General features: G+C 44.9%; 1 protein-coding gene and 1 pseudogene across 1 annotated transcript in view; both read right to left on the bottom strand.

Annotated features, from left to right (window-relative positions):
- lt (vacuolar protein sorting-associated protein light) overlaps positions 1-27,517 on the bottom strand; it is a 214,925-nt gene that overhangs the window by 26,263 nt on the left and 161,145 nt on the right. The window contains exons 18-22 of the mRNA XM_075682740.1: positions 27,011-27,151; positions 25,152-25,288; positions 16,604-16,703; positions 14,217-14,261; positions 7,796-7,872 (exon numbers count right to left, since the gene is read on the bottom strand). Coding sequence (XP_075538855.1) covers positions 7,796-7,872; positions 14,217-14,261; positions 16,604-16,703; positions 25,152-25,288; positions 27,011-27,151 — 500 coding nt within the window. The remainder of the gene's footprint in view (positions 1-7,795; positions 7,873-14,216; positions 14,262-16,603; positions 16,704-25,151; positions 25,289-27,010; positions 27,152-27,517) is intronic.
- Positions 1,746-3,301, bottom strand: LOC142573365 (uncharacterized; annotated as a pseudogene).

Genomic DNA, 27,517 nt, shown 5'->3' with positions numbered 1-27,517 from the left:
AGTGTAGATGTTATAAAATGTCTCAAATTTGGCCTAGGGAATGTTTTTTGTCTACTTTGCAGGTCTTTATCTCAAAAAAGGCTTGTGGCAGAGCAGCAATAATTCCACATTATATTCTAAGCATACTTATCTATCAAATTGCTAAAGCTTCTATTTATATAACTTTTCAGTGAAGAGATACGATTGGGCTAACACCGAACAATGGAAATTTCTGATGACAATTTAACCCTTTCAGGGTCAATGACGTAAATGACGCTGCGAACAAATCCAAAATGGTTGATGCTTTTTAAATGTATAGACGGCACCGTCTGTACATTTAAAAAGCATGCCAATTTCCTATTTTTTTTTCTTTCCTGGCATGTGCTGCCACTATTTGGGAATACAGGTAATTTTTTTCTCGTGCCTCCCTCTTTTGGTTTTCGTTGCATGGTTTGTTTTACAGCTAGTTTGCTCCGGTGCAGCTACATACTACCACTTGCGCATTGGCGCGCGTGTGCGTGCGGCGGTTTGGGTTTTGTTCCGCTGGCAGTTTCAGCTTCGTGCGCTTGCAAAATTTATGGCTATCTCGTTACTAATCGCTCAAAGGGCGGCCGCCTGTTTCTTGCTCGTTTAGTGCTCACAGGGGTGAGCATAGGAAGGATGCCGCCATGCATGTGTTTCCTTTCCTTTTCTTTTTTTGGGGGAGACTCACAATATCTAATTGCCTCTGGTTGGTCATAAAATGAAGATTAGTGGAAGTTTGTCACAGGTTTTGCTTTTTTGATGGGCAAACAACCACACAGTTTTCTTGAGTGCGCTCACCTACACAGTTCGATTACGCTATGGGCGTAAATATTACTGTAAGAGCAAGAACACTTGAGGCTTGCGAAATATTCTTGTGTGCGCATGTTCTAAGCATTGAACTATAACAATGCATCAAAGCTTTAATTCTTATAACTTTATTTCCTTTTTTATTGTTGTTATTCATGAATAAAGAGTACATATATACCAACACAAAATATTTTTTTCTCACTTTACGGTCACCCTAGAAAAATTACGGTAAATATTTTTTCGAAGTCAGGAGAATTGGAATCTACAATAAAGAAAATCGACCCTGAAAGGGTTAGAAAAACCCATTTTTGATATTTCTTAAACTTTGTCTTCTACTTCAGCTTTCACAGTCATTAAAAACATATTGCATAATTTTGTTGCACTAGTGGTTATGAGCCTCACTCCAATGAGGCTCTTGCACAAGGCTCAGCTCACTATGCAGGTCAGAAAGTGCTATGGCATTTGTGATCGTGCATGACTGTTCACTTTTAGCATGATAATTTATCTATCCTTTATGTCTCAACACTGCAAATTAGCTGTGAGAGACACCGCAGTGAATGATTCGGAACCAGTTTTGCACGAGTGGGGCTCCTTGATGTGCTGTGGCACTCGGAGAGCACACAGACGTTTTGCACATTTCACCTCCACGAAAACGCAGTCAGAATTCGATATGCAGCTTAGATTGCCTAAAAAGAGGATAAAATTCAATAAGCAAGCAACATATTTCAAATAACCTTTAGTGAAATGGAAAAATTGTGAAGGTCATGCAGAATCGCTTCATTAAAACAGAATTTGTTTCTGGGCTACAATTGTTTATTTGAATGATTCGACAACACAGATTGCCTTCATTCCTGTACACATAGTTTTTTTCATGCAGACCTGGCTATGTGTGCCACGTGCAATTCAGGAGATACTCCCATTGACCTGGATAGCTGCTAGGCATGCCAAGACTGAATGCCATGGAAGGCGAGCACTTTCATCCACTCTTCCTTTTTTATCTTGCAGAAGGCAACAACTTCTTTTTTTTTCAAGCTGTATTAGATGCACAGCTTTCAATGTTTCTGATAAAATAGTTACAAAGTCTCTGGCTGCCCGAATTGCACTTTCAGGGTTTTTTCTCAAGTTGCTGAGCATTGCTTGATGCTTGATGAGTCCTCCAACTCCATCGCACGTGTTTTTCCCATGTCCAGTTGCTGAGAATATCCATTGGGTATTGGGACAATCGCTCTTTCTGAACTCGAAAAGCTGGAACCTATTTTTGAAATGACTGGCGGCTTTATCACTCACATGTCACCTTGGAAGTACACTGGCAGGTCCACCCATTCTTTCACTTTCTTTAGAGCTAAGCAGGCCTGAGCGAAGTTGTGGCTCAAGTCGTCACTAAAAATAGCGAAACTCTTCCTAGATTTTTTCATTGTGACCATGCACGTAAACACGGATACTTGCTGCTTTTGCCAGTGGTATGCCTGAACTTCGTCAGGAAGCGCGACAGTCCAGTTTTCGGCAAAATAAAAGTGCAATACAATGCTCCCATGCTGTGTGCATTGCTGTTCCTCATAGATAGCCTTGCCTTGTGTCTTCCTGATCTGGTTGTGCACGATCCACCTTGCCACTAACACCCAAACATGATTAAAAAAAGTGTCAGCATCCAAAACCTTTTCCATAAGGTCACTTGCCTCCCACGTCGCTAGCAGTATTTCTTTTTCTTCTGGGATAATAAATTTCTCCACTGTTAGGGTCCTGCCTTTTAGACACTGATTGCATTCGCCTAAAACACACACTGCAGATGACGGAATGCAAATGAACGCTGAGTGAAGATCATCAGTATCGATTGCATGGCCAGTAATGTTCTCAAGAACAGCAAGGCAAAGTTTATAGTGGGTGCAAATGGCACAAATGCACACATCATGCTGGGGATAACATTTTACCCAGTGCGGTTGCAAGGTGTAGAATTTTGATAGGCCAATACCAGAATCAGGATGGTCGTCTTAGTATATGTGGAATGCCTTTCTAATAGATCTTGTCATGAAATGCTTTATTCCTAATATTTTTTTCTCCATCGATGGTAACCGACAGGCCATCTTTTTTGTTAGGGCTGTCTGGAACATTCCAACTCAACCTTCATTCAGTACAACATGCTATGGTTTTCTTTCAATTTCCTGGCCACATTGATTTGATACGTCGATGCCTCAGGAATAAGCTTCTTAATTTTGTTTTTTGCTAGTGTTGATGGCAGGAGAGTGAGAAGTTGACAACATTCCCAGGGTGTCGTCGATGCTGCACAGGCATGCCGAAAGCTTTCAGTCTACTGCGCGCAGAAGGAGCACTTTCCTTCAGCTGAATTTCCTGATGCATCACCTTGGTTGTACACCCGGCGTATCTTGCAGCGAGCATTTTCGGCTGCTGTCTTCTGCACCTCCCCTTGTTTTCTCTTGATGTAAGCAGGCCTGTACCGACTTCTCACTGCGCCTGTGGGTTTCAAAGGGGACATCCCGGTAGTCGCAATGCTCTGGTTGATAACATCAATTTCTTCTTCAGGAGGCACAAAAATGCCATCGCTCAACTGTGCATTCCATGAAGATATTTCATTGCAGCAGTAGCGAAAGCACAGATAGCTCAAGTAGTCCGTCTCTTTGACAGTCACTGATCTTTCGAATGTTAAAAGTTGCTTCAAAGCATTGATGTCTAGGTCGGTAACTCTGCAAAAATTTCACTTCTTTGCAATGAGCTTCTCGTGCTTTGAAAAGTAGTCTGCACTATACATTTGCTCAGAGCTATACTTTGTCGCCATGAGATGCACAGGAGCAGTAGAGTAAGAGCAAAGCGGAAGCACTATCGGTGTCGAATGAAGTGGGAACAGCGGATTGAATGCATGGCCAGTTCAGGCCGTCTGCTGCCGTCATCTGAGATAGGCACGTGCATCCGGTTACCAATAGTTTTGCTTTTGTTTCCTTTGGTGTTCCATACCTTGCTTTGTGACTGTAGCGCCACATTCATGCTTTCCACTGATCGCAACTCGTGCAGCGCAGTCCTTCTGGCAGCTGTGGCTGTCATCCGTGTGCATGAAGTGAGTGCTCAGAGCTCCCTGATAGAGTTTTGTCCTTGCTTCCATGTTCACCATGTTATCAGCGTCTTGTTGCATTGCGAACAAAGGGCGAATAGCAGGGGCATAGCTGGGGGGTGGGGCTAATGTGGCTTCAGCTCCCCCCCTTCCGAAATTCTTTCGTGCTGTCATGCACTGCCGACCAAAACAACCCCCAGCACCAGAAATCATTCTGGATTTTCTCTGGAATGCCATTTCCACACTTGAAAAGACATTTCAGTGCAAACATTGCAAACTTGGGCTCGATTTCGTGGCAATGCCTATGCACCTGGAGTCACATAACGCAAGGAGCCTCATCCGTGCACAAAGTGCACAAAGAGTGTTTTGATGGTGAGCGAGCTCGTGGCGGCATCTCGCAGAGGCCTTGAAATCTACGGAGCAGATAGATTTCAATTCCGAAACTTTAAGGGTATAAAGTTCTCAACCTCTTCATGCAAAAGGTGCATTTACAAAGTCATGCTTTAGATTTTAAATTCCGGAAATTTGTAGGTTTAATGTTCTTATAAACATTTGACGCCAAAGGTGCATTCACTTTTCTAAAGTCGTACATCGGACCGTACAATGAGACAAGCTAAATCAACACACTGTCAGACAATTTGACAAAGCCCTTCGCGAAGTCCAATGAGGCGACTGTGGTGGTTCATTTGTGCCATCATGTCACAGGAAAGAATATCAAAATTTTTTTTTCACCTGTGCCAAAACATCCATGTCAAGGCACTAAAGCCAGAAAAAGTAACTATGTTCTTATTTTTTCTACTATCACTTCTATTCGAGAGGACACAATAAGCCTCTTCAATTTTCTTGTTCTCGCTACCTGCAGGCTGCCAGAGCCAGCCAGAGCACATGCGTTTTTCTCATGTTGCCCTGACCACAGTGCGGCACACTTCGGTGCACGTTCGTTTTTCTCTGGCCGAGCGGATTATGGCCTGGCAGAGTTTTGGACACTTTCTGGCTAGCAACGAGAAAAAGAAACAGTGATCGCTCGCTGTCATCACTGTCGGGACTCAACGAATTGCAACGCGTTCACCTGTGGGCATCACCTTCACTTCAATGTCACTGCTACCTCTCCGGAAAGTCTTTTGTCTTGCCGGTGTAGAATACCGAGCAGTATGCATATGGTTCTCTGCGAACCAAGTGTCTCACGTTTTTCTCGACATTCCTTCGTTAGCCACATTAGATGCCCAATGTAGGCATTTCATTGTGGCCAATATGCTTTCCATTTCGGTGCCCCCGCCCCACAAAAGAAAAGAAAGATGTTGCGGCGCAGCGAATTGTCGCATGGTGAAAGTTCGATTTTGTTACTTCCTTTGTGGAAAGTAATGGGGCACGGAATGCTTAAGTTACCGGATATATACTCTTACTATATTATTGCGATAGAAATTATATGGACACTCCAGGTGCATTCCTGCCGTCACCATCACCCTCATGTTCCACATAAGGTCCAAGGGCGATAACATTGTGACCGCGCACCACATGCTGTATGTGCGAGTGTGAAAGCATAGGGGCGGGGAGAGTGATGGGTGAGCCGACGATGGTAGCTCAGACGATGGTCTGCGCAAGGGAAAAAGCGGGGAGGAAGCACGCCACCTTCCGTCATGGGCAATGTATCGGGGGGAACGGAGAGAGGGGGGCGGGCCTTAGGCTTCTGTGATCTGTGAATCTGTAATTGCACAACATGTTTATTTGCCTTGTTTGATGCATTATACACCGAGACTTTGGTTAGATACGTATATTTATTGGAGACTTACGCATATATCTAAATATCTTGTTTATAGGTTTTGTGTATACATGCAGTGAACTTTGTTTCCAGTAACACTTTGTCGCCCTTTATCAAGCTGTACCTTGCATTTGTACATTCCATTGTAAGTTCGCATTTCTAATGTACATTTTGCAGAGCTTCTGCTTTTTACATGTGCTCTCTGTTGCGACTACAATTTCCGCACAATTACTCACAATACATGACCAGTGACAGCTGCTCCTGTGCAATACACTGGAATTAAGGGCAGCGTCATTGAGATTTTCTCCCGACTGTTACATATGTACAAAAATGTAAAGAAGGTTCTTCAGGGACAAAGTTTCATTAAAATATTTGTCCTCATCTTGTTCAAGAGGGGCAAACTTTGGGCCAGTTGGTCCAACGTGTTTAAAGAGGAAAGAACCGCGACTTCAGAAGGGACGTAATGCGAAGGGGTGGACAGGATGAGCGGTCTTACGTCTCATCTTATGTTCCATCCGAAGTCGCGGTTCTTTTCCTCTTTAAACGTGTCGGACCAACTGGTCTGAAGTACTCCCCTCTTGAACCTGATTTCTCCTACACTGGGCTCTTTTTTACATTACTACCCGTCAAGCAGCAAATGTAGCTTCTGCGCTAGCCTCATACCGCTCGTCCTGTCCACTTCATTGTTTTATGTCGCGTCTGAAGTCGCAGTTCTTTTCCTCTTTAATCATCTTGTTCATTTCATGGCCTTTCATTTTTCACATCAGCGGCATGCACTGCTTTGCTGGTTTTGAAGCGATATAGTTCTGAAGTTCGTGTGATATTTTTTTTACTTATTAAATAGGCAAAAAACATGAAAGCATTAATATCAGTTATTTCTGGCACAATTTTTGGGACATATGAAAATGTTCTTTTATGCTAAAATACATATTTTACTTGTCGTGAGAGTGCGTAGCGTCAAAAAAATTATTTTCAGCATCTTTGGCAACGGCAATGCAGTTATTATTCATGCATTTGATCCCTCGACAAATTCTATAAGGAGGAGGCCGAGCGGCAAAGTGAGCGCCCCCCTTGGACGAAATTTCTGGTTACGCCACTGGCGGATAGAATAGCGAAGCTCCAGTGTACATGCATTGAAGTTACCCGAGAGGTTTCGAACTCTATCGGTCTGACGACGCAAAAATGAGCTCTCACTGTGCTCTTAAAATGAGCACCTTGGGTGCACGCGCACCTGCTCGGTCATGGCCACTCCGGTGACCAAATCATCTCAAAATTGACGTCCTCCGTGCTGCCGACACATTTTTAGTACTGCTGGCCGTTTAAGAAGCAGAAATCCAATCCTGCCTGCACTCTATACACTTAGCGGGCAAGAAGTCGGATCTACAACAATTGCCTATTCTTGCATAAGGGCCTCATTTGACGGGCCGTAACTACTAGTGGAACATAATTATGCAATATGTTTTCAATGATTGTGTAAAAGTCTTTATTGAAAAGTTAAATAAATATAAGCTTCAGCAGTTTGATAAGTAAGTATGCTTGTAACGTGGAATTGTTGCCGCATTGCCACAAGCCTTTATTGAGATAAAGACCTGCAAAGCAGACAAAAAAAAAAAAAGGGTTTCCTGGGCTGATTTTGAGGTATATTGTAAAAACATCTACACTACCCATAAAGACCAAAAATAACTGAACACAAGCAAAAACATGCATTTATTTAGTCAAACAATTTTCAGCTACCTAACTTTAATATATTTTGTGTAATTCATAGCCAAAGTTGCCCAAAACAGCAGAGCAGGTAAGCATGGCACTCTACATCTTCATCACTATTGATCCCCAGTGCTTCAAAAAAACTTTAGGCAGCAAAACCAATTGAAGATCGCTTTTTTTAACTCATGAGACAACAATCTACAAAATTTTGAAATAAATTTAAAAGGTCGACCGGTCATCCTTAGTTTGATCATACATGGAATCACACACCTATGGTATGCTGAAAAAAAAAAGAAAAAACACTGTGGGCAAAGCACAGAACAGAAAAAAAAATGAAAGGAGTGATGTTGCATGTTTGTGCCCTCTTCCTCATTGCAACTTTGAGCAGTTTCCCTCTCAAGCAATGCTAGTGGCCAACTGAGTTGCCACACTAAGTCAAGCCAAGCAGCAATGACACTCACTGGTAGACTGGGAAGGCAGTTGCTGTGGAAGGCATGCTTGCAGAAGAACACTACCACATCCTCCAGGTGACGAACATCTGCACAAACCACAGAAGACTGATGTTTTGACTCCTCTGGCAAAAATCTCAAGGAGCAAATGAAGACATTAATGGTACTGAGAAACTGGAACTATACAGTGCTGTGGCAATCTGATCTCCCTCATGAACACACACACACACACACGCACGCACGCACGCACGCACGCACGCACGCACGCACGCACGCACGCACGCACGCACGCACGCACGCACACACACACACACACACAGACACAGTGAGAGAGAGAGAGATAGACAAAAACAAGAACATTTCTGCAAGGGTACAGAACTTAAGTTAATTACATTACCACCTTCACAACTCTGGCAAGAATAAATAAACAAAGAGTAAGCAAGTTCAGTCATAATCATAGGTGAACACTGCATGGTACTGCACAAACCAGCCACTTCAATCAGCATGGAAGCTAAACTATGGGAAGTCTTACTACTGTACAGTAGACTTCTGTTAATTCAAATCCGGTTAATTCGATCATTCCTGAAGGTCCGAGCCAGCGCCCATGCTTGTGTGTGTGCCATGCTTGTCTGTGTGCCCAAGCTTTTGTTATTTCGATCCTAATATTGGCCTCTGCCGTATAATTCGAACATGACGAGTCAGCACAGATGTGCTTGAACCCAATGGTGACCCCTTTAGTGGCAGCGTCAGTCTCAGTGGAGCTTGGGGACAGTGAACGGGTTGAAGACACATCATATCTCCCTTTGAAAAAGCCTATTTTCAGCCTGCCCTAGAAAAATTTTCAAGCAAGAACCGTATCTCACAATGTCTGATTATTGTATTTACCCGATTTTAATGTGTGCCTTCTTTTTATTCAAGGAAATTGGGCTGGAAATTGCTTGTGCGGTGCAATCGGACACGAAACTAAAACCGCCTTGACAGCGTTACCGAATAAACCAGATGTATTGCGGTGACGCTGACGTTAAAAATAACTGTACGGCGAAGCTGACTTTAAAAACTAGCTGCCATGGTGCAACCCATATTAGACCCTTGCCCATTTTTTTTCCTTACTAAAACATAGTGTGCACTTTAGCTTTGTACTTTGTTTCGGAGTTTTAACGTCATCTCTATGTTGGTTTTCTACTTAGGACACAAAAAAAGTGGGTGTGCATTTGATTCAGGGGTATACAGTCGCTTACTGATTTTCCGGACTCCGAAAATTCGGACGTGCTCGATTATTCGGTCAGCTTCGTGGCACTGCCATTCTCCCCATAGACCATAATGTATAACGACTGCCGAAAGTTCGGACACCTTGCAACCTCTCGTCTGATTTTTCGGACACTCCTTGAGCCAACTCAATCGAGAGCACCATGCACCGACACTGCCCGGTGCATGGTTCGATTTGATGAACGCCATTTTTGTTTTGAACGGTGCTTTCTTGCCGCCCCCCGAAGTGGCGCTACTGCAAATTCCCGCTCATCATCATCGTTTCTGCCTGGTTCGATAGAGTGGCTCTACAGCAGTTCCGGTTTCAGCTTAGTAAGCCATGTCAAGACAAGCCAGCAGCCGATTTGTTTCTTCGCACACGACGCTGCGAGTAGGCCACGTTTTTCGTTTGTGCGACAGGTGTCGGCATGGTGGTGTTTGTTTTGTGTGCTATGTCGAGGTTCCGGTGATCCAACGCGGCAACGGAAACATCACGTCAAGTGTCTAATGGCACCGACAGTGCCCGCGCAGAGTGCGCTGGGGAATGCTGGCAAGCGGGTGCCGGGAGGCCTAAGATTTGTCGCCTTCCGATGTGCTCCCTATTGACGTGGAAAATGTTCCACCAAGACCTGCGCAGTGGTTGCATTGCAATTCTGGACACCATGTCATTTGACAGTTTCACAGGTGCTGACACTGCTGTACATGCGCAGAACTCGACGACAGCGAGATCATTCGTCAGGTTTCTGCTGCACCGCCGGACGATGACTCTAAGTGGGAAGATGACGCACCATGTGCTACACTGCCGTCGCATGCGGCATGACCACAGCCGTGCATAAGCAGTGGGCCTCTTCGATTTTTGGAGTTCTGGCAGCCCGCTGGCAGCCAGATGGCAGCCAGCGGGCTGCCATCTGGCTGCCAGCGGGCTGCCAGATGGCAGCCATGTGACTTCCTGTCAGTTCCGGTTCTGACAGGAAGTCACATGGGCTAGGATCCCAAGACAACCTGAACCTGCCCGAAGTTTGGAAAATTAAATGCCGGTACAGCTGGCCAAATGTAAACATGCTACCAGCATGGCAGCGCCTATCGAGGCCGGCGCGCGCTCGGCGTAGTCGGCCCATTTATGCGTTGCCAGCTTGAAAATATATTGTTGCATTCAGGGATACGATCACTTTCGCGCGACTCGGCGCAGGACGCGTACTCGGCCAACCTCGCTTGCGCAGCGCGACAGATGGCCGCGACAGATGGCCTCCGACGCGGCAAATGACAAGACGCGAAATCGTGATTGTATACTCGAAAGCGATAGCTGGAGGATCCCTGCTCGCAGCGATCACGTCGACCACCGGCGACATTGATGAGTTGGCGTTGTGTCATCACAAGACATGAAAAAGCAGGTTATCAGGTACGTCTAGCTCATACGCATAAAATTTCGCGCCGACCTGCTTGGGCTTCGATTTCATAAAGTTTGTTGTGGCTGATGGTGCTTCTCATTTAAGGAGCTGGGGACGCGGCTGGCGCATGAAAATGCACGTCGCCTGTGACGAGCGAAACGTTTCACACGAAAAACAACATTGGTCGCACTCATGAGAGCAATAAGCCAATGTACGTGTGTCTAAATGTACCGAATGCAATCAGTGTATTTTTAGATGAACGGCCTGCAGTTCGAACACATATCGGTTTCGAGCTGCCACAGCATCTGACGGAAAGACGGAGCGAACGCGGGCTAGCTGCAAAGCCTTCGCTAACTGCAGAGAAAGCAGATATACATACGCGAGATATGTGAAAAGGAACGCCACCAGAGAAAGACGAACCCAAAATGTACCGCAATGTGTGAATGAGCGTCTACAACTTGCATGGAACACGATGCAGATAACATGCACGCATGAGAGCGCGACGCGCTGTTCACCGCCGCGAAGATGCAATCAGCTGGGGACACGCACACAAAAGCTTCAAACGGTTCACCACGGCTCGTATCACACCGCTTCGCGATGCGGAACGGTGCGTTAGCACCTAAAAAGATAATGCTAGAAATAAGGAAATCCGAAGATGACCGTAGACAGTTGGCTGAGCGATGTAAATTTAAGTCCTCAAGCACCCGCGTTGCAATCCGTGAAGTCCCCATAAAGATGGCGGTGAGCGCCCATCGCCTCTTTTAGTCGTCTGCTAGCCACAGAACTTCCAGAGAGCAGCCAGACCAAAATCGTCCTGGCAGGTTCTGGCAGCCCGCGGGTAGCCAGAACCGTCCAGCGCGAGCAAAATGAACGCCCGTCGGAAGTGCGTAGCGCGGTGGGCGGAGCAACCCGAGAAAAACAAAGACGCTCTGGCTGGCTCTGGCAGCCCGCGGGTAGCCAGAAGTGGAAAATCGAAGAAGCCCAGTGACTGTGCTTTCAGCCGCCGTACGACCCTCTCCGAGATTCAGGCTTATCTGATTGCGCGTAAACGGAACAGCGTGCAACGGCGCATTCACGATTTTTTCAAGCCTACTGCCGAGCCCGAATAAGTGCGTGGAAATAAAGGATTTCATTTTTTTTTCTTAATCTGCTTTTTCGGACACCTGTTTATTGGGACGTTTCCGCAGTCCCCGTGAGGTCCGAATAAACAGTCGGCGACTGTATTAGAATCAAGCAAATGCTGCCAAATGAATCACTAGCGTGTTTTGGCGCTTTTTCTGCATTTTGTTAAATTCGACCCGCCGGATAATTCAATCAATTTTGTCGGTCCCGTGAGGGTTGAAATAACGGAAGCTGACTGTATTCTGCTTTAATATAGCAGTTAACACACATAGACAGATTGACACATATTATAGATTTACAATGCTAGAGCGATGGTGACAAGGAAAAGTAGGGATGGCATGACCGCTGTTTCACGTGTACGGTTAACTACAGCACCAGCTCTACATGCATATTGCAAACGTGTTGTTTACAAGGCCCTGCTATTTTGCGACAAAGCTTACATTGGAAAAGCTTGCCAGTGTGTGTCAATGTTTGCTTGAGGGAACATTTCAGTTTGCTAAAAGATACATCCAACTCTCACTTATCAAATTGGTCCCGCAGCTGCTTTCCATATTCCACTAACACATCAATTCTTATGAGGCACTTTATCAGTGCAATTGTCAAATTGCCAAAGCATCCTGTACTGAAAAGCATGTGCACCCTCGTGTGAGCCAGGCATGTATTATTCTAACTAAGCAGGAGTTTCGTTTTACAGAAAACAAGTAACTAAACCTCACCCCAGGTGATTGTCGATTTTTGTCACCACACTTTTCACTCTGATCTTGTTTCCGGCTTCTTCTGTGACCCTGTATATTTAATCCACCTTTGAGTTGAAAGATGAGGTTCGTGTCATGCCTACTAAAACCCATCCATACACGCTTCCATTGCCAAGGTTAGGTATTGCCCAAACTATCCTTCTCCGCACTCCTCTCTCACTCATCCTTTCAGCTTATGGCGTCAAGTGGAACCTGCAGCATCTCAGCTTCTTGTTCCTGAGTGGAAGCAATGACATGTGTTGTCAGTTACTGCTACGTAAAGGTACGAGCGTGCAACGGCAGTGAGAAATTCAAGAAGCAGAATGCCCCCACGAGGACACTGCGGAAGCAAAACTGGTGTGAGCTATGAATCCGGGAACGGAGGTACGCTTTAAGAGGAAGCTTTAGCTCGGGTGCTCCTATCTAAATACATGTAAAAGCAGAATTCGTTTTTCTCTGCAACCACTGCACCAAATTTGACGAAATTTGTTGCATTTAAAAGAAAAACTTAAAATCTAGTGACTGTTGGTTTCGGATTTTTTATTTAGGTCGTCAATATTTTATTAAAAATTGGCAAAAATCTAAAATTTTCAAAAAACGAAACTATCAAGTTTACAACTCTGTAACTCAGCAAAGAAAATTGATAATACAATTCCGTGAACTGCACCTAATAATACATCTAAAGCGGACAAAATTGATACGTTACACATGAATGTCAAAAAATACAGTAAAATTGAAATATAGGTTTTGCAGAACCCAATGTAAACAACGTAACAAATCCACGTAAGATGTAAAATGACGTATCGAATTTGTCCGCTTTCAATGATCTGATGGATCTCGTTTACAGAACCGCGATATCTGCTCTTGATGCAGAGTTATGAATTTGTAAACTTCGTGCTTCTATTTTTTTCAAACTTTCAAATTTTTGAAAATCTTTTTAACCAAATTCAGCACCTAAATAGAAATTCCGCGACCAACAGTCACTAGAATTTCACTTGCCCTCTCAAATGCAAGAAATTTCATTAAAATCGGTCCAGGGGTTACCTCAGAAAAACGTTTTTGCGTTTTTACATGTATTTGAATAGGCCGCGTCGGAGTTGGGCCCTTAAACTCCAACCTCTTAAAGGTTGGAGTTACTTATACTCCATTGCAGACATCAGGTGCACCGCTATAGAAGTTATGCAGGAAATTCGGTCACGAAAATTTATCACTCCAAGTTCCCGAGCACACTGACAGCGAGAATGCCAGGCACACTCTGTTTTCCGAAGCAGAGGTGGCCGGCAGAAGCCGACCCATCTGAAAGCCTGCATTTCGAAATCTATCATATGCCTCACTTTTCATCCAAGCTATGCACCAATGAGGCTGTGTTAAAGAAAATACCATCACTGATAGCGGCCACACATGAAAAATAAGTAGATGGGCTCACGTGTGCAGCCTCATTCGCACATAAAAAAAAAAAATTATGGGGTTTTACATGCCAAAACCACTTTCTGATTATGAGGCACGCCGTAGTGGGGGACTCCGGAAATTTCAACCACCTGGGGTTCTTTAACGTGCACCTAAATCTAAGTACACGGGTGTTTTCGCATTTCGCCCCCATCGAAATGCGGCTGCCATGGCCGGGATTCGATCCTGCTACTTCGTGCACAGCTGCCCAACACCATAGCCACTGGGCAACCACAGCGGGTTCATTCGCACATAGCTTGGCTGAAAAGAGAGCCATATGACAGCTTTTGAAATGCAGGCTTTCAGGTGGGTCGGTCTCTGCCGGTCACCCCTGCTTTGGAAAACTCGGGAACAACAGCGCCACATGTCACGATTTTGCTAGCCTGGCTACCCGTCACTTGTGCCAATCCTTTTCCGCTGGGACTGTACACAGGGGAAGCCTACAGAGGCCTAAAAGAAAAACACTTAAAAATAAAGCAAGCTCAGATAAGTGCTTGCCTTTGGAGAGTATCCGGCGATTGCAAGCATGGCACAGCTGGTCGTCTGGAAGGAAAGAAATCAGGCACTTTGTTCACAGCTGGCTAGTAACAAGTGTAAAACATGGCTAAAACCAGCATAGAACAGCAGCAGCCTGAAGTAGCTAAACAGTCATTTCGTGTATTAAATGAACCCTTGTAGTAAAAATGGCAATCAGTACGGTAGAACCTTCTAGATATGTTTCTGTTACGTACATTTTCCTGGCGCCAATGTTCGCAATCAAGAACACAAAAAATGACCCAATGCGCTTCATCTTTATCGGTTTATATGTACCCAGAAAGGCACCAGCGTTCAGTACGTGCCAAACCGCGATCGTATGATACATTTTCCGGCCACTAGATCCCATGTAAACAAGAAAATGCGTGAGTCGCGCACAATCCAGAATGGTATATAGCTGCATCTTCACTGCAGTAGTCGTCCGCCTGTCTCATGTGAAAATGCCAGCGCACACTCCGGCATTTCCGGTATTTAGGTTTCTCATTTCGGCACCAGCAAATCTTCTCCGGGGTCATCACAGGCGCCATTCACAACTATCACCGGCAATCCTACTGCTATAAGCATCATTGCATATTGGTTTCACAGAGCATGGTGCCATCGGAAGTGTAGCGCACGCTTTTATGAGGCGATAATCAAAATCCGCCACCATTCCCTGCTGCAGACTGTGATCGTATACGTTTTCCAGCTGCTAGTTCCCATGTGCACAAGAAAAGGCATGAGGCGCACGCGCTCGAGAACAGTAAATAGCTGCCCCTCTCATGAGAAAACAACGCTGTGCACAGTTTCTTATTCCATTATTAGCAAATCTCTGCCTGGGTCACTGCATGCCGCATTCACAGCTATTGCCGCCAAAGTTACTGCAATAAACATCTTCAGCTATCAATTTTACAGCATGTGGTGCATAGTGCCATTGGTATATCGTACTGCACACTTTTAGCAGGCGAGAATCCAAATGTGCCACCGTTCCCTGCTGTAGGTGACGCAATGTGGGCATCACGTTTCGCTTCGATGGCATCTGGCGTTACACACCAACTCGATTCAGTTTCGGTTACCTGTCACCCTCTAAAAACACCACGTAATAGGAAAACAACAAAATGCATCTTGAGCCACTGCAGCACCGCCAGCTCGACCCGTGTCGGTGTCTCGTGCAGCAATGATCTGCAGGACACTTCGCTTCATGTAGATGTGAACAATAGTTGAGTCTGCCAGATTTTTTTAGTTACTTCAGATTGTATGCTTTCCCAATTAGTATGTTTTCTCTGTCTTTTTTTTTCTAAACATATGAACAAGGTTCTGCTGCATTTGCCAATAGCTAATTAATGCAAGCACAACTTTCCTGTATAGAGCACAGTCCACTTTAAGGGCGCCCTCAATAGGCCCCTTTGGAAATTTTGGCTACAGATGGGATATTTTGCAAAGCACCATTCAGGAAGTGTTTTAGAATGTTAATTTCCAAAGGGCTCAAGTAATAGCAGACATAGAATCAAATGAAATGTTGTGAGCCAACTGCATCAGAAGGTCAGTTGTCCTCACTGCACAGAAGCTCTCTCCCACTGCCTTGATCAGGTTCTGCAAATGACATTCCTACACTGCCACCTTTAATATTAGAGTCAAGGGTCCATGGGACATTTACGTCCCAACCCATTACTTTTTCTTCTCTCTCTCTATCTCTCTCTCTTATTTTTTTGAAGCATGGTGCACTTCAAGAAGTGGTTTTGAACATTCTGCATTCCATGGGAGTTCCCCCCAAGAAGTTCATTTTGCTGGTGGCAGTTTGTGTGCTGCAGGCAGCGGACACATCTTTGCATGCCAGGAGAACGGCCGTTCCGAGAACAAATATGTGCAGGGTTTTACTTGATTTTTCAGCCGTTTTCATTGTGTGCAATACTTTGCAGGCTTGAATGTCAGTGTGTGATATACTCACTGCTCTTATCTGTTGGCAACTTGTCGACAAATCCCACAACTATTCAAGCTATTCGCTTTAGAATTATTCGACACTAATTACTGTTCACTATGACTTCGCTTCGAACCAAAAAGTTAACATTCGCACAAGCCTATGTCGCAGGTATATCTGATCGGATTGTATGTGCATAGCGTAGTAAAATCTTAAACCAATGCAAGCAGCGCCAATTGCTCTGGAATGTTGGACATGCTCGAAAAGTAGAACTGAACTTGATTACTGTTGACCGTGCTCGCTGCTACTGCTGTCACCCAAGTGTTGCTTCACTACGTCGACACAACCACCCGGTAAGCAATTTTTTTCCTATTCATCCACCTTTCTGCACAGCATGTCTGCCTGAGCAGCATCACAATGCTGTAAAAACATTCAAGCTGTCAGCGCAGCCACTCACAGGCAACGGCAATGCCACGGCTCTGCTGCCGGTGCAGCTTCTGCAGCAGGCCGATGCAATCCGACACCAGGATCTTCTTGCAGCCTTCACGCAGGGAGATCTGAAGCATATACACTCACTCGATTACCGCTTGCCCAGTTTCACACACCCTGAAAACCCGCACACCAAATGGCCCAAGTCAAATCTAGATTTCTTTGTACAAGAAATGAGAGACAAAGAAGAAAAAAAAAAAAGATCGGACAAGAAACGTGAATTTCTTTTTTGCCACAGCTTCACAGGGAAACAGTGGCCTGCATTTTTATTCTAACCCCTTCAAAATTAAGTTCTGTGCTTAGTGATAGTTTGTTGTTGCACTAGTTCTGCAGCAAGAATGGAGTTATTCTGCACTGTTAGATAAACACGAGCCAGCATTGTCTGAATGGTTTGTTCAGACTTCTACTTCGCCAATAAACAGCGAAGCCAGTCCATGTCTCTGCAGTAGCAGCTCGCTTCTACGAGTGGAAAGCATGCCCAGAGGTCAATATTCCCACCACCACCACTATTGGCAAGGTGTGTATATAACGATGGTCTTGGTCTGTCACTTAAACCGCACGAAGAATGGTTTTTCACTTGAACCGTATGAAACAAGCAAGCAAGAAAGCCACATGTTTTACTGAATGCACGCCAACAAAAATTTGTCGTGAAATTGAAGTAAAAGCAAAGGAGTGGCAAGTGCAAAAAGTTCACCTAAAGATACAGTCGACGACCGATTTTTCGGACCCTCAAGAGACCGCGAAAATTTCCGAAAAATCAGGCAGTCCGAAAAAACAAATGTGCCCCCAAAAAACTCAATTTACTGCTTACTATTCAGTTAGAGGCTGGAATGAGTGATTAATGGTCTTCTGAACTATGCTTTGCTTCCGTGCAAGCAGGTCCGCCTGAATTTCAGCGAGAGCTGTCGTGTCGCCGTAAGCCGACGAAAGAGTTGCGACCGCTTGCATCAGCTCAGCTTGCATCGGCTGCGCTGCTGCAGGCGAGCCGTCGTCGCTCTCGGACTCTGCAAGCACTTGGCAAATGATTTCTTCATCCGTGAGCCCGGCGCACAGATCCAACTTGCTGTTCACGTCCGTGAACTCCAAAAACGAGGCGGTCGAGGGAATTTCGACGCCTGCAGTACAAGGGTCGTCGATGAGGTGCTCAGTGCCAGACAGCTGAGTTGCCATTCAACACAAATCCTGCATGGCGGAAGCAGTTGCGCGGCGTTGTGGATCCCACCGACTTCCATGCATCAGCGAGCATGCTAAGTGCTCCAAGCAAGTCGACAGAGTAGGCTTTTCCACTGTCGAGGCACAACACCACACGCAAGCAAGCGTGACCGATAGTTCACCTTCAGGTTGCGTATCACGCCTTGGTCCATCGGTTGTAGGATACTTGTCGTGTTTGGTGGCAAGAACTCGACTCTCACAGACTTCAAGTTGTTTATGTGCCCGTGTGCAGCGCAGTTGTCGAAGACTTCGCTGAGTGCCTCCTCGCTGCCACGTTGCACGCAAAAATAAAACTTCCGGAAAGAACGTCTTGAAGCACTGAAGCTGATTCACTCAAATGCAAGCCACAGTAGCGACAGTACTCGCTAAGCTTATTAATGCACGGCAAACACAAACAGGCAGTCGAAGGAAGAAAGGAAAAAAAAAAGCATTGCGTTATGGCAGTTACACTGTTGCAGAAGCAGAAGCTGCTAGCATATAGCCTCAATCCAACGTCCGAGTAGCTGAGGAACTGCCATGCAAAACTGGCACTGGCTTTGAGGCTACAAGAGGAAAATGTAAACAAACGAGATGGCGGCGACACAGCTCAAGATGTGCGGCAGTTGGTTCGGCTGACGCTTGGAAAGTCCGAAAAATCGAACAGCCCTCCCTCGAGTGTCCGAAATTTTGAGCCATGTAATACATTGACTTTATGAGGTATGTCCCGGGGCCGGGAAGAAGTCTGAAAGATCAAGCAAGTCCGAAAAATTAGGCGTCCGAAAAATCAGTCGTCGACTGTATTTAAATAAAAATGCATGTCCGTGTACTCCACACCCAGAATCCTTTGTTTAAGAAATTGCTGAAAGTGGGCCTTTTTTCGTCATCAGTTTCTTTTGCCACCATGTTCTTGACCACAGCCTCATGCGTCTACAAAAACTCCAACACTCATACAAAAGGAGCTCCTGGCCCCCTAAGCCCTAGACTGTGACAGACACTGCCCCGAACAGTAAATTAACATCGCCACTACATGTGTAGCTTTGTTTTTGAGAATCAATTTGTCTGCAGATCATCAGGCATCTATGCCGGTTCACACTAACTAGCTGAACAACTTTCCAAAGCTACATGTTCTTTTTTTTTTCTCTTTTCATGAATTGTAGAAAAAATACGACTCCAAGAAAGATCATGGCGCAACAAAAGGAAGTTCAGTTATCGGAAGACTATGAAGAGTTCTGTGCTCGAGGCTGGCAAAGAATGGACAGAAAGCTGGTGGTGCAGCCGTACAGAAAAAAAAAACATATTAAAAGGAACGCTACAGGTTAGTTACAATCACACAACGCCATCAGACAATGAAGCCAGGGAAAGCACAGGGGAAATTATGTTATGTTTGATTAAAATGTAGAAATAGTAAGGAAAATGAAAGTGAACGAAAAGATAACCTGCCGCAAAATGGAGTCTCATTACGCGTACGGTGCTTTACCAATTAAGCTACAGTGGCAGCCATTGTCTCGTCCACTTTCTAGGGAATTTGTATATGTGTATGAGATTAGGCATGGGAGTGTTAGCCTTGGGAGTGCCCATGGCCATGGCAGTGGATCTGGAAGAACAGTTTAGCTGCAAATGCCATATAAGTAGCCTATTACTAAATGCTGTGCCAGTATAAATGCCCATTAATTTAAACAACGCACTCATTTTCGCTAAAATTTTACACGGAGGTGATACTCCATGGTGCATTTACCTGAATGCCCTGTCTCGAGCCAATACCTACCTGCTCCACCCGAAATAGCAGGGAAGCACAACCACACATAGTAATGATGGACTGAAAAGCTTTTGCTGAAAAAATAAATTCAATGGTTTGAGCAGTCTGTCCTAGAACATTGAAACGTATGCTTCATAAAAGACTGAATGTGGAGCACTCTTGCTTTCCTGGTTGTGCTGTTCTATTTACAGAGAAAATCCACATTAATAAAGAAAAAGAATGTTGCTGCAGATGATGTGCACTTTTGGTTTATTATGAATGAAACAGGGCACGTGCTGCATCTTAGCAGGTAAAGTTTGAACTGTGGGACCTAACATATCGAAACTGCACAGTGGGTTATGAGGGACACATATTGAAGGGCTCCAGGTAAGTTTTGACCACCCACAGTTTTCTAATGTGCACCTAAATAGCTCGTGTACCTTGATTTAGGTGCACGTTAAAGAGCCTCAAGTGCTCAAAACTAGTACAAGTGCACCAGCATTTTCGCAATTCACAACCATTAGAATGTGGCCGCTGTGGCAGGGAATCGAACCCATCACCTCATTCCCTGCAGCAGATATAGAGTGCACGTTATTGAAGTATGGGTGGCAATGTCAGTTGTAGTAGGGCAGAATGTCGTTAATTCGGACTCTAAGGTGACTGGAAATTTATTCAAATTAAACGATGTTCTAACTAAGAAGACAACCTTTATATATTGTGCCCAATCATTTGTCTGGTACAGGGCATGAAACTGAAATTGTCGCTCGGCTTGCATTCAAAGTATTATCTTTCCTCCACCGGCACGCCACGACACGCGCTGGAGAATACTCAAAACTTTCAGCGCCTTCCATGCAGCCTCCCTATACCACCTTCCCATTTTCAATCTCAGAAAGTTTTGGTTTTGCCACAGCTAAGAGAACTGGGCTGTGGCATGGACTTGCTGCCTGAAAAAAGCCTTCACCTTAAAGCCCATCTGTTGAGATACAATGAAGATGGATAAACAATGAGACTCGATCAATACAGCGACACTGTATTTTACCAATAATGTAAACTACTTTTAGAGCCAATGGAGACCTACAGAGGGAGAAATTATGAAACTCATAAGTAATGAAACCCGTCATCAGTGTTATATTTAAATTCTGCAACTACATATAATGACATAAACATCAGAAGAAAAGCTGTGACATCAACAAATGAAGATGGATATACCAAAGTATTTATTACAGTCGACTCTCGTTGCAATGGACTCTCATAATTCAACATAAAAAGGTCTGTTGTATCCAAAGTCCGTAATATCCGAAACGCCTCTCTTCCGAAACTTTCGTTGCAACGTCTGACAACTTTATTGCAAAGCGTGAGTAACGAACTTTCAAAGTAAAAAAATCAAACGAAAAAGTCGCAGTTTCACCTGAAAGGCACAGCATGGATTGCGACAGTAAATTAAGCAAGACAAGTGCGGCGGCAGCAGCGAGTGAATTGACCTTCGTGCTGTCTCTCGCTTCAATACAAACTAAACGTCAAAAGCACAGCACATACGAAGCTACCGGCACCGGCATACCTGCCAACCTGGCGAGATCAAAAATAGGGAGACTCTCTATTTGCGCAGGGGGGAGGGGGGTGCATTCACTGTTTAAACTTCTGGTGGGACCAGGGGGGTGGGTGGGGGGTGTTTCTTTTAAACTTTCAGGCAGTGTTCGTTGAGTCCTTTTGCAGGGACCTCGCAGCAGCAGACTTTGCTTACTTCCAAAATTTGTCGGAGTAGCTTTGCTCAAAACATGGTCCAGACTGACGGCCCTTCATTATCAGCAGGTGTTGGAGGGTTGTGCTGCACATTGATGAGCGGAATTCAATCCTAGTTTCTCGCGTCGTGCTAAAAATCCTCTCACACTCTGCATCGCTATGCGGTATCATGAGTAAATCCAGCATCACTTTAGCAACTCGGCGAAACATGCTTTCCATCACCGTTTTTCATTTTCCCAACCATAAACCACTGCACGTCCCACCTTTCTTCATTCAGAATGTCCTCTGGAAAACTATACACCTGTAGTGTGGCAAACTCAGCTTCGAGAGCAGCTAAAGCATCTTCAGCAGATTCGTTGGAATCTCGGGGCAGCAACTGAGGGAAACTCTGAATAAAGAAACGAAGACTCGAAAGCGATGCCTGTGAAATAAATTTCAGGTTGGCCACCTTCACATTCTTCAGACTTGTGTTCCAGAGTTGTATTTCAGAGTTGCGTCCACATCCATAACACTTAGCCTCGTCGCATTTCGGAAACATTTTCCGTAGAAGAGGCCCAATGTGGTCGCTGACACTAAGGGGTAGGTTGTGTTCGACGAGGAATTCCGTAGACAGGCACTTCACAATTATGACACTGTCGTCGCAGTTGTTCCGGAGAAAGTCCACTATGTTGTCTTGCTGCTCAGCGGTGCAAACATAAATTTGATGCTTCACTGTGGAAACATGCAGTTTCAAATAGCCTTTGTTCCCGTGAGACACGCTGACGTCGCATCCACAAGTTCTACAAAATGCAACATGTTCTCCTTTTCTTGATGTTGAAAAGCACAGAAATTCAGAAGTACAAGATCGCAAGAACTTCTGCAAATACTTTTTTTAGGGCTTTGATATTGCCATGGCATCAAGCACACGAGGATTCTAACTTTACAAGGTGCACCGCACACATACGGCCTAGCCACACACACAAGCAGCAGCAACAAGATGCACCATGGAGGAAGGCATGCATGAAATGCAAGAGCTACATTGGCTCTGGCTTTAGTTGGCTTACTAGGCACGGTAGTCGGCTGCTTAGTTGATGATACCGATGGTGCTGGTGCGGCTGTTGTTGGTGATGCTGACGATTACGATGTGGCTGTAGATTTCGCGGTATCAGTTTCGCAAAATTCATTACTGCGCGAACAGAGACCACTCTTCGGGTGATATAAGTGATCGTACAATTGGAAAGTTCAGTAAAAAATTGGGAGTCTCGCGGGCGATACGGGAGGGTTGGTAGGTTATGGCGGGCACACTTTGTTGACATTGCAGATTGCTTTAAAGATACGGCGTCCATGCCGTAAGCACCAGCCACCGGAGTAGAACCCCCCCTCTCTCTCGCCTCTCTGTGCTTCGCATGCGAAAGAGGACTGCGCATTTCTGCCACGCCTTCCTCCCTCGCGCTCGTGATATTCAGCAATGATATTGTTATGTGTAGAAAGACACAGACAAAAGAGGCTATTTACAGGCTAAATATTTACACTTGAGCCAGACAGCCAGGCTGACACTTGCCCACGTCAAGGCACAGACCAACTTCATTGTCGTTATCACGGCGGCTCGTCGCTTGAGTATCTCCCGATAATATCGTAATACTACGCCCCTGGCAGCAAAAGCGCCGTCATGGTGCTGTTAAATATCCAAGGCGTGTGCATGGAGAGTTGTAGGGCTTGAGTCGGGTGACATGGGCAATGTCATTGGTTGTCACAGCGGAGGATGTAGTGGCCGTGGCTAGAAAAATTTCATAGGTGACATCGGTCACTTGGCGGAGCATGCAATATGGGCCTGTATAACAAGAAAGCAGTTTCTCACAAAGGCCAACTTTACGCGATGGTGACCAAAGCAACACGAGGGTGCCGGGCGCAAAATGGACATCACAGTGACGGAGGTCGCAGCATTGCTTCTGTTTGTCTTGAGAAAATTGTAGACGAGTGCGCGTGTGTTGGCAGTCACGGTGGTTGTCTGAAACGTACTTCTATAGCATGTCTGTAAGGGTGCGGTTCAAACGCTCAGTGAGGCCGTTCGTTTGAGGTTGGTAGGAGGTGGTAAATTTATGCTGTATTGAGCAAGCACGCAGCGGTGTATGTCCAAGGAAGTGGTGGCCACAGGTTGTAGCAGTGACGAGCGATGTGGCCGATGCGACAGCAGTGGTAGCAGATTGGCCTGTCATCAGGGGTACGCCATTCGGATAGGTTGTGGCGACATGTGGCAGAAAAGGACTGCCGGGGATGAGGAGGGCCGGTACAGAACTGGGGAACGCTGGGGTGAGACGTTGAACACACGGAGTTCAGACCCACATTCTCGAATTCCTGTCTGACTATGGCCTGAATCATCGCAATCGTGGTTGCTGGCGGATCGGGAGGCATCGAGGAGAAAGCTGGTGAACAGGCAGCCTCGAGCTCGCAGCGAACAATACGGGTTACGTTGTCACAGGTGGTGGTCTGACGCGGTCGACCCTCACATGTCGACGTAGCAGCAGTGTTGGGTAGCAGCAGTGTTGGGTAGCAGCATGATGTTGTGTGTGATACGGCGGCTCTTAGCTTGTTCAAGGCGACAGCATTCTTTTATGATGGCGTCGATAGTCGAGACGTTGCCGAAAACAAGCAAACTGAAAGCATTGTTGGTGATGTCTTTTAGAACATGTGACACTTTACCTGTTTCAGACATAGCATCGTCAGCTTTGCGGCATAGAGCCAAGATGTCGAGGATGTATGAAATATACTCTGTAGATGTCTGAGCACGAGACACAAGAGCCTTTTTCGCGACAACCTTGCGGCCAATGGGGGTTGCCTAACAGTTCTTGTAGCTTTTCTTTGAAACTGTCCCAACTGGTTATCTCGTCGTCATGCATCTGGTGCCACATGCATGGGGTGCCGCCAAGATAAAAGATGACATGGGCGAGCATAATCGTTGGGTCCCAGCTGTTATTAGCACTGGCGTGTTCATAGAGCTTGATTCAGTCGTCAACGTCCTGTCCCTCCAGGCCAGAGAACACACCAGGGTTGCAATGTTGGGAAACTGTGACGATTGGAGCAGTTGCACAAGCCAAAGCCGTTGCAGAGGCGGGCTCGTCACCGGAAGGCATGGTGACAAGCTCGATGTACCGACCACTTCGGAGTTCTGTGGTGAGGACGGGGATCGCTAACCTCCACCAGAATGTTACGTGTAGAAAGACACAGACAAAAGAGGCTATATACAGGCTATTTACTCTTGAGCCAGACAGCCAGGCCGACACTCGCCCGCGCCAAGGCACAGACCAACTTCAACATCATTATCGCGGTGGCTCATCTCTTGAGTATCTCCCGATAATATCGTAATAATATTGAGCCATGATCATCGGCTGACACTCGCAAGGTCAGTTGTCAGCCCGTGTCAACACGGCAAAAGTACATTTTATACGCCCAATTTTGAAAAATGTTTTTCAAAATTGGCTGTATACACAAAAACCGCTAATTTCGTCCACTGTAGCCTATAGTCTGTTACAGCGCAGTCCATTAAAAGCTAACTTGGTTGCATTAATAAGATGGGTACAACAAACTAAGGCTGAAATATGGTCCGTTATATCCAAAAGTCTATTGTACGTGGGTCCATTGTAACGAGCGTAGACTGTGTAATTATCTGATTGAAATTGTCGGACAGTGACTGTAAAATTTTTTGGGCCAATATCAGTGTGTAATAAATACTATATGCTTACAATTAATATTAATTTAACAAAGGTATCTGCATCAACTGCAACTTCGTTCCAACAGGGTTGCATTGTGTTGTGAAAAATGGCCAATTGAGAATGCGATCCCCAACTGCACTCGATCAGTGAACAATCGGTACCTGGAGGTTGTAGTCCCGCATGATCTTGACCAGAGAGTCCCGGAGCTGAGGGATGTCCAGCCCCATGGGGATGCGCACAATCAGCAGGATGGGGTTGACGTGTGCACCAATCTTGTGCAGCAATGTCGTGATGAAGGCTGCACACATACACACGTGCAAGGCATCTTTTGCAGACCATCTCAAATGCGTCTCTACATAGTACATTTAATAAGTGCTCACACAAACATAAAACAATGTATAGTGGCAATAATTATTTTCTATCCCGCAAACAACTCCCATTCATCTTGAGTTAAAGGAACTAGTATAGGTGCATTTGATTGCACATCTGCACATTTTATATCCTGCATTTCTCAAACAGCTCCACAACAATTACAAATGCGATGGTGACCCTCGCCTAGACTCACCCATTTGCCAGTTCATCCTGCAACGCATGCAATTGTCTGGAATGCCAAAAACTGTGGCACAAATCATTGCCGCTAGCTTAGCATGTAAAATAACTTAGAATGAGCCTTCATAATCGAAGACTGAAGTTGGTGCGTCATCACCGTTACATTACGAAAGCAAGGTACGTGGGTCGCCATCTAGTGATGGCGAGCCACTCGCAGTAGGCTCTGCGAATGCAGTTTTCATTTTGTATATGACTGCACCACACAGGCAATTTTCAGAACAATCTTATTGGAAAAAAAAAGTGCATGTTATGATAGTGTAAATACTGTAATTATTCATTGTGAGCTACCATTCGGACTTAAAAATCTTCCAATGACAGGCTGAAAAGAGGAGTTTTCAGCAGGGTATAGTCTGTGCTCGACAGATTCACTATCCCCTAAGCTCCAACAAGACAGATGCTGCAGCTAAAGGGGTCGCTATTGGGGGGTCACCATTGGGGTCAGACGCATGCGTGCTGACCAGTCAAGTTCGAATTAACCTGGCAAAGACTAATTTAAGGATTGCAATAACAAAAGCCTGGGCCCAAAGAAATGTATGGGTGCTGGCCAGGACCTATGGTCAGTACCGAATCAACCTATGGTCAGTATCAACTTCACTGGAGTCGAATTAACGGAAGTCTTACTGATCATAAAAGTTCTGATACCAAATATCCTAGCAGCTATTGGTCTATTTTCTTGCTTAGTGTTATAAATACTATGTTTGAGAAGGTCACTGCAGTACATTTCAAAGACCACTTAAACACAACAAGTTGCTAACAGATTCTCAACATGGCTTCAGAACGAATTGATCAAGATCATCAGCAGTGTTGGAGAAATCCCAGAGTATATACATGTCTATACACAAAAATAAATTTGTTGTAGTCATATTATCGAACTTAAAAAAAAGCTTTTGACACAAGCAGTCACACTATAGTAAAAAAAAAATTTCAAAGTTATGGCTTTAGTGAAACTACTATAAACTTCTTAAGCTACATAAGGGGTTGAAAGCAATTTGTATGTCAAGACTTTATTTTTCTTAGTGTACCCCTATAATTACAAGTGTTCCTCTAGGATCAGTTTTAGACCCTACTGCCTAAAATCATTATAAAACGAAGCAGTATGGATCATTAACAATCAGCCACATGACTAATCTGCACCACCATCTTACTTCGAAAAAAAAAAAAAAAGGTGAGTACCTCAGTTCACCATTTTTATGAACACATGCTTGTTCTATATTTTGGTGATGTTTCCAAGTACTATATTCAAAATTTAAAAAAGAAAGAAAGAAAAAGCTTGTTCGAAAAATTAATTTAGAAGGCGAATCTTTAGCATTATTGCAATTGAAACAAACATTCCATTGTTCCTTCAGCTTTCATTTAGAGGTTTCAGCATGTCTGTCATTTAATCAGAAGATGGAAGATGGCTGACACGCACGTGGCTTATCGAGCGAGTACTCGATGAGATCTGCCCAGAGTTCGGAGTCGTCATGCTCCTTGCAGAAGGCGATGGCCTGGTGGACGTCCTCCAGCTTGGCCATGATCTGATGAAGGGCCTCCTTTGTGTTGCCCATGCGTTCTGCAAGTTGCCCCAACACATCCATCGAGGCAACATGTGTATTGGTCAGTCGTTTGTCTTTTACATTTCAAACTCTTTATTTACAGGACCATCCTTCAGCAAATAAGCAGAAATACAGATTACCATATTCACTCAATCCTGTGTGCTTTTTCTTCCCAAAGAAACATGCTAAACATTTACACGCACATTAAAATTGAGTACAAAACCAAACCTGCAACGAGTCAAATGTCAATACAGTCTAACTATTTTACAGTCAAATCTCGATATAACGAATCACGCAGGACCGTTGAAAATCGTTCATTATTTTAAAATATTGTTGCAATGAAAGTGATGTACCTTGGCAGTAGACACGTATACAGACAAGCA

Source organism: Dermacentor variabilis, chromosome 2, assembly GCF_050947875.1.
Source record: "Dermacentor variabilis isolate Ectoservices chromosome 2, ASM5094787v1, whole genome shotgun sequence".
In the NCBI taxonomy this organism is placed as follows: Eukaryota; Metazoa; Arthropoda; class Arachnida; order Ixodida; family Ixodidae; genus Dermacentor; species Dermacentor variabilis.
Note: the sequence above shows the minus strand (reverse complement) of the source record. Positions and strands in the feature narration are given on the sequence as shown.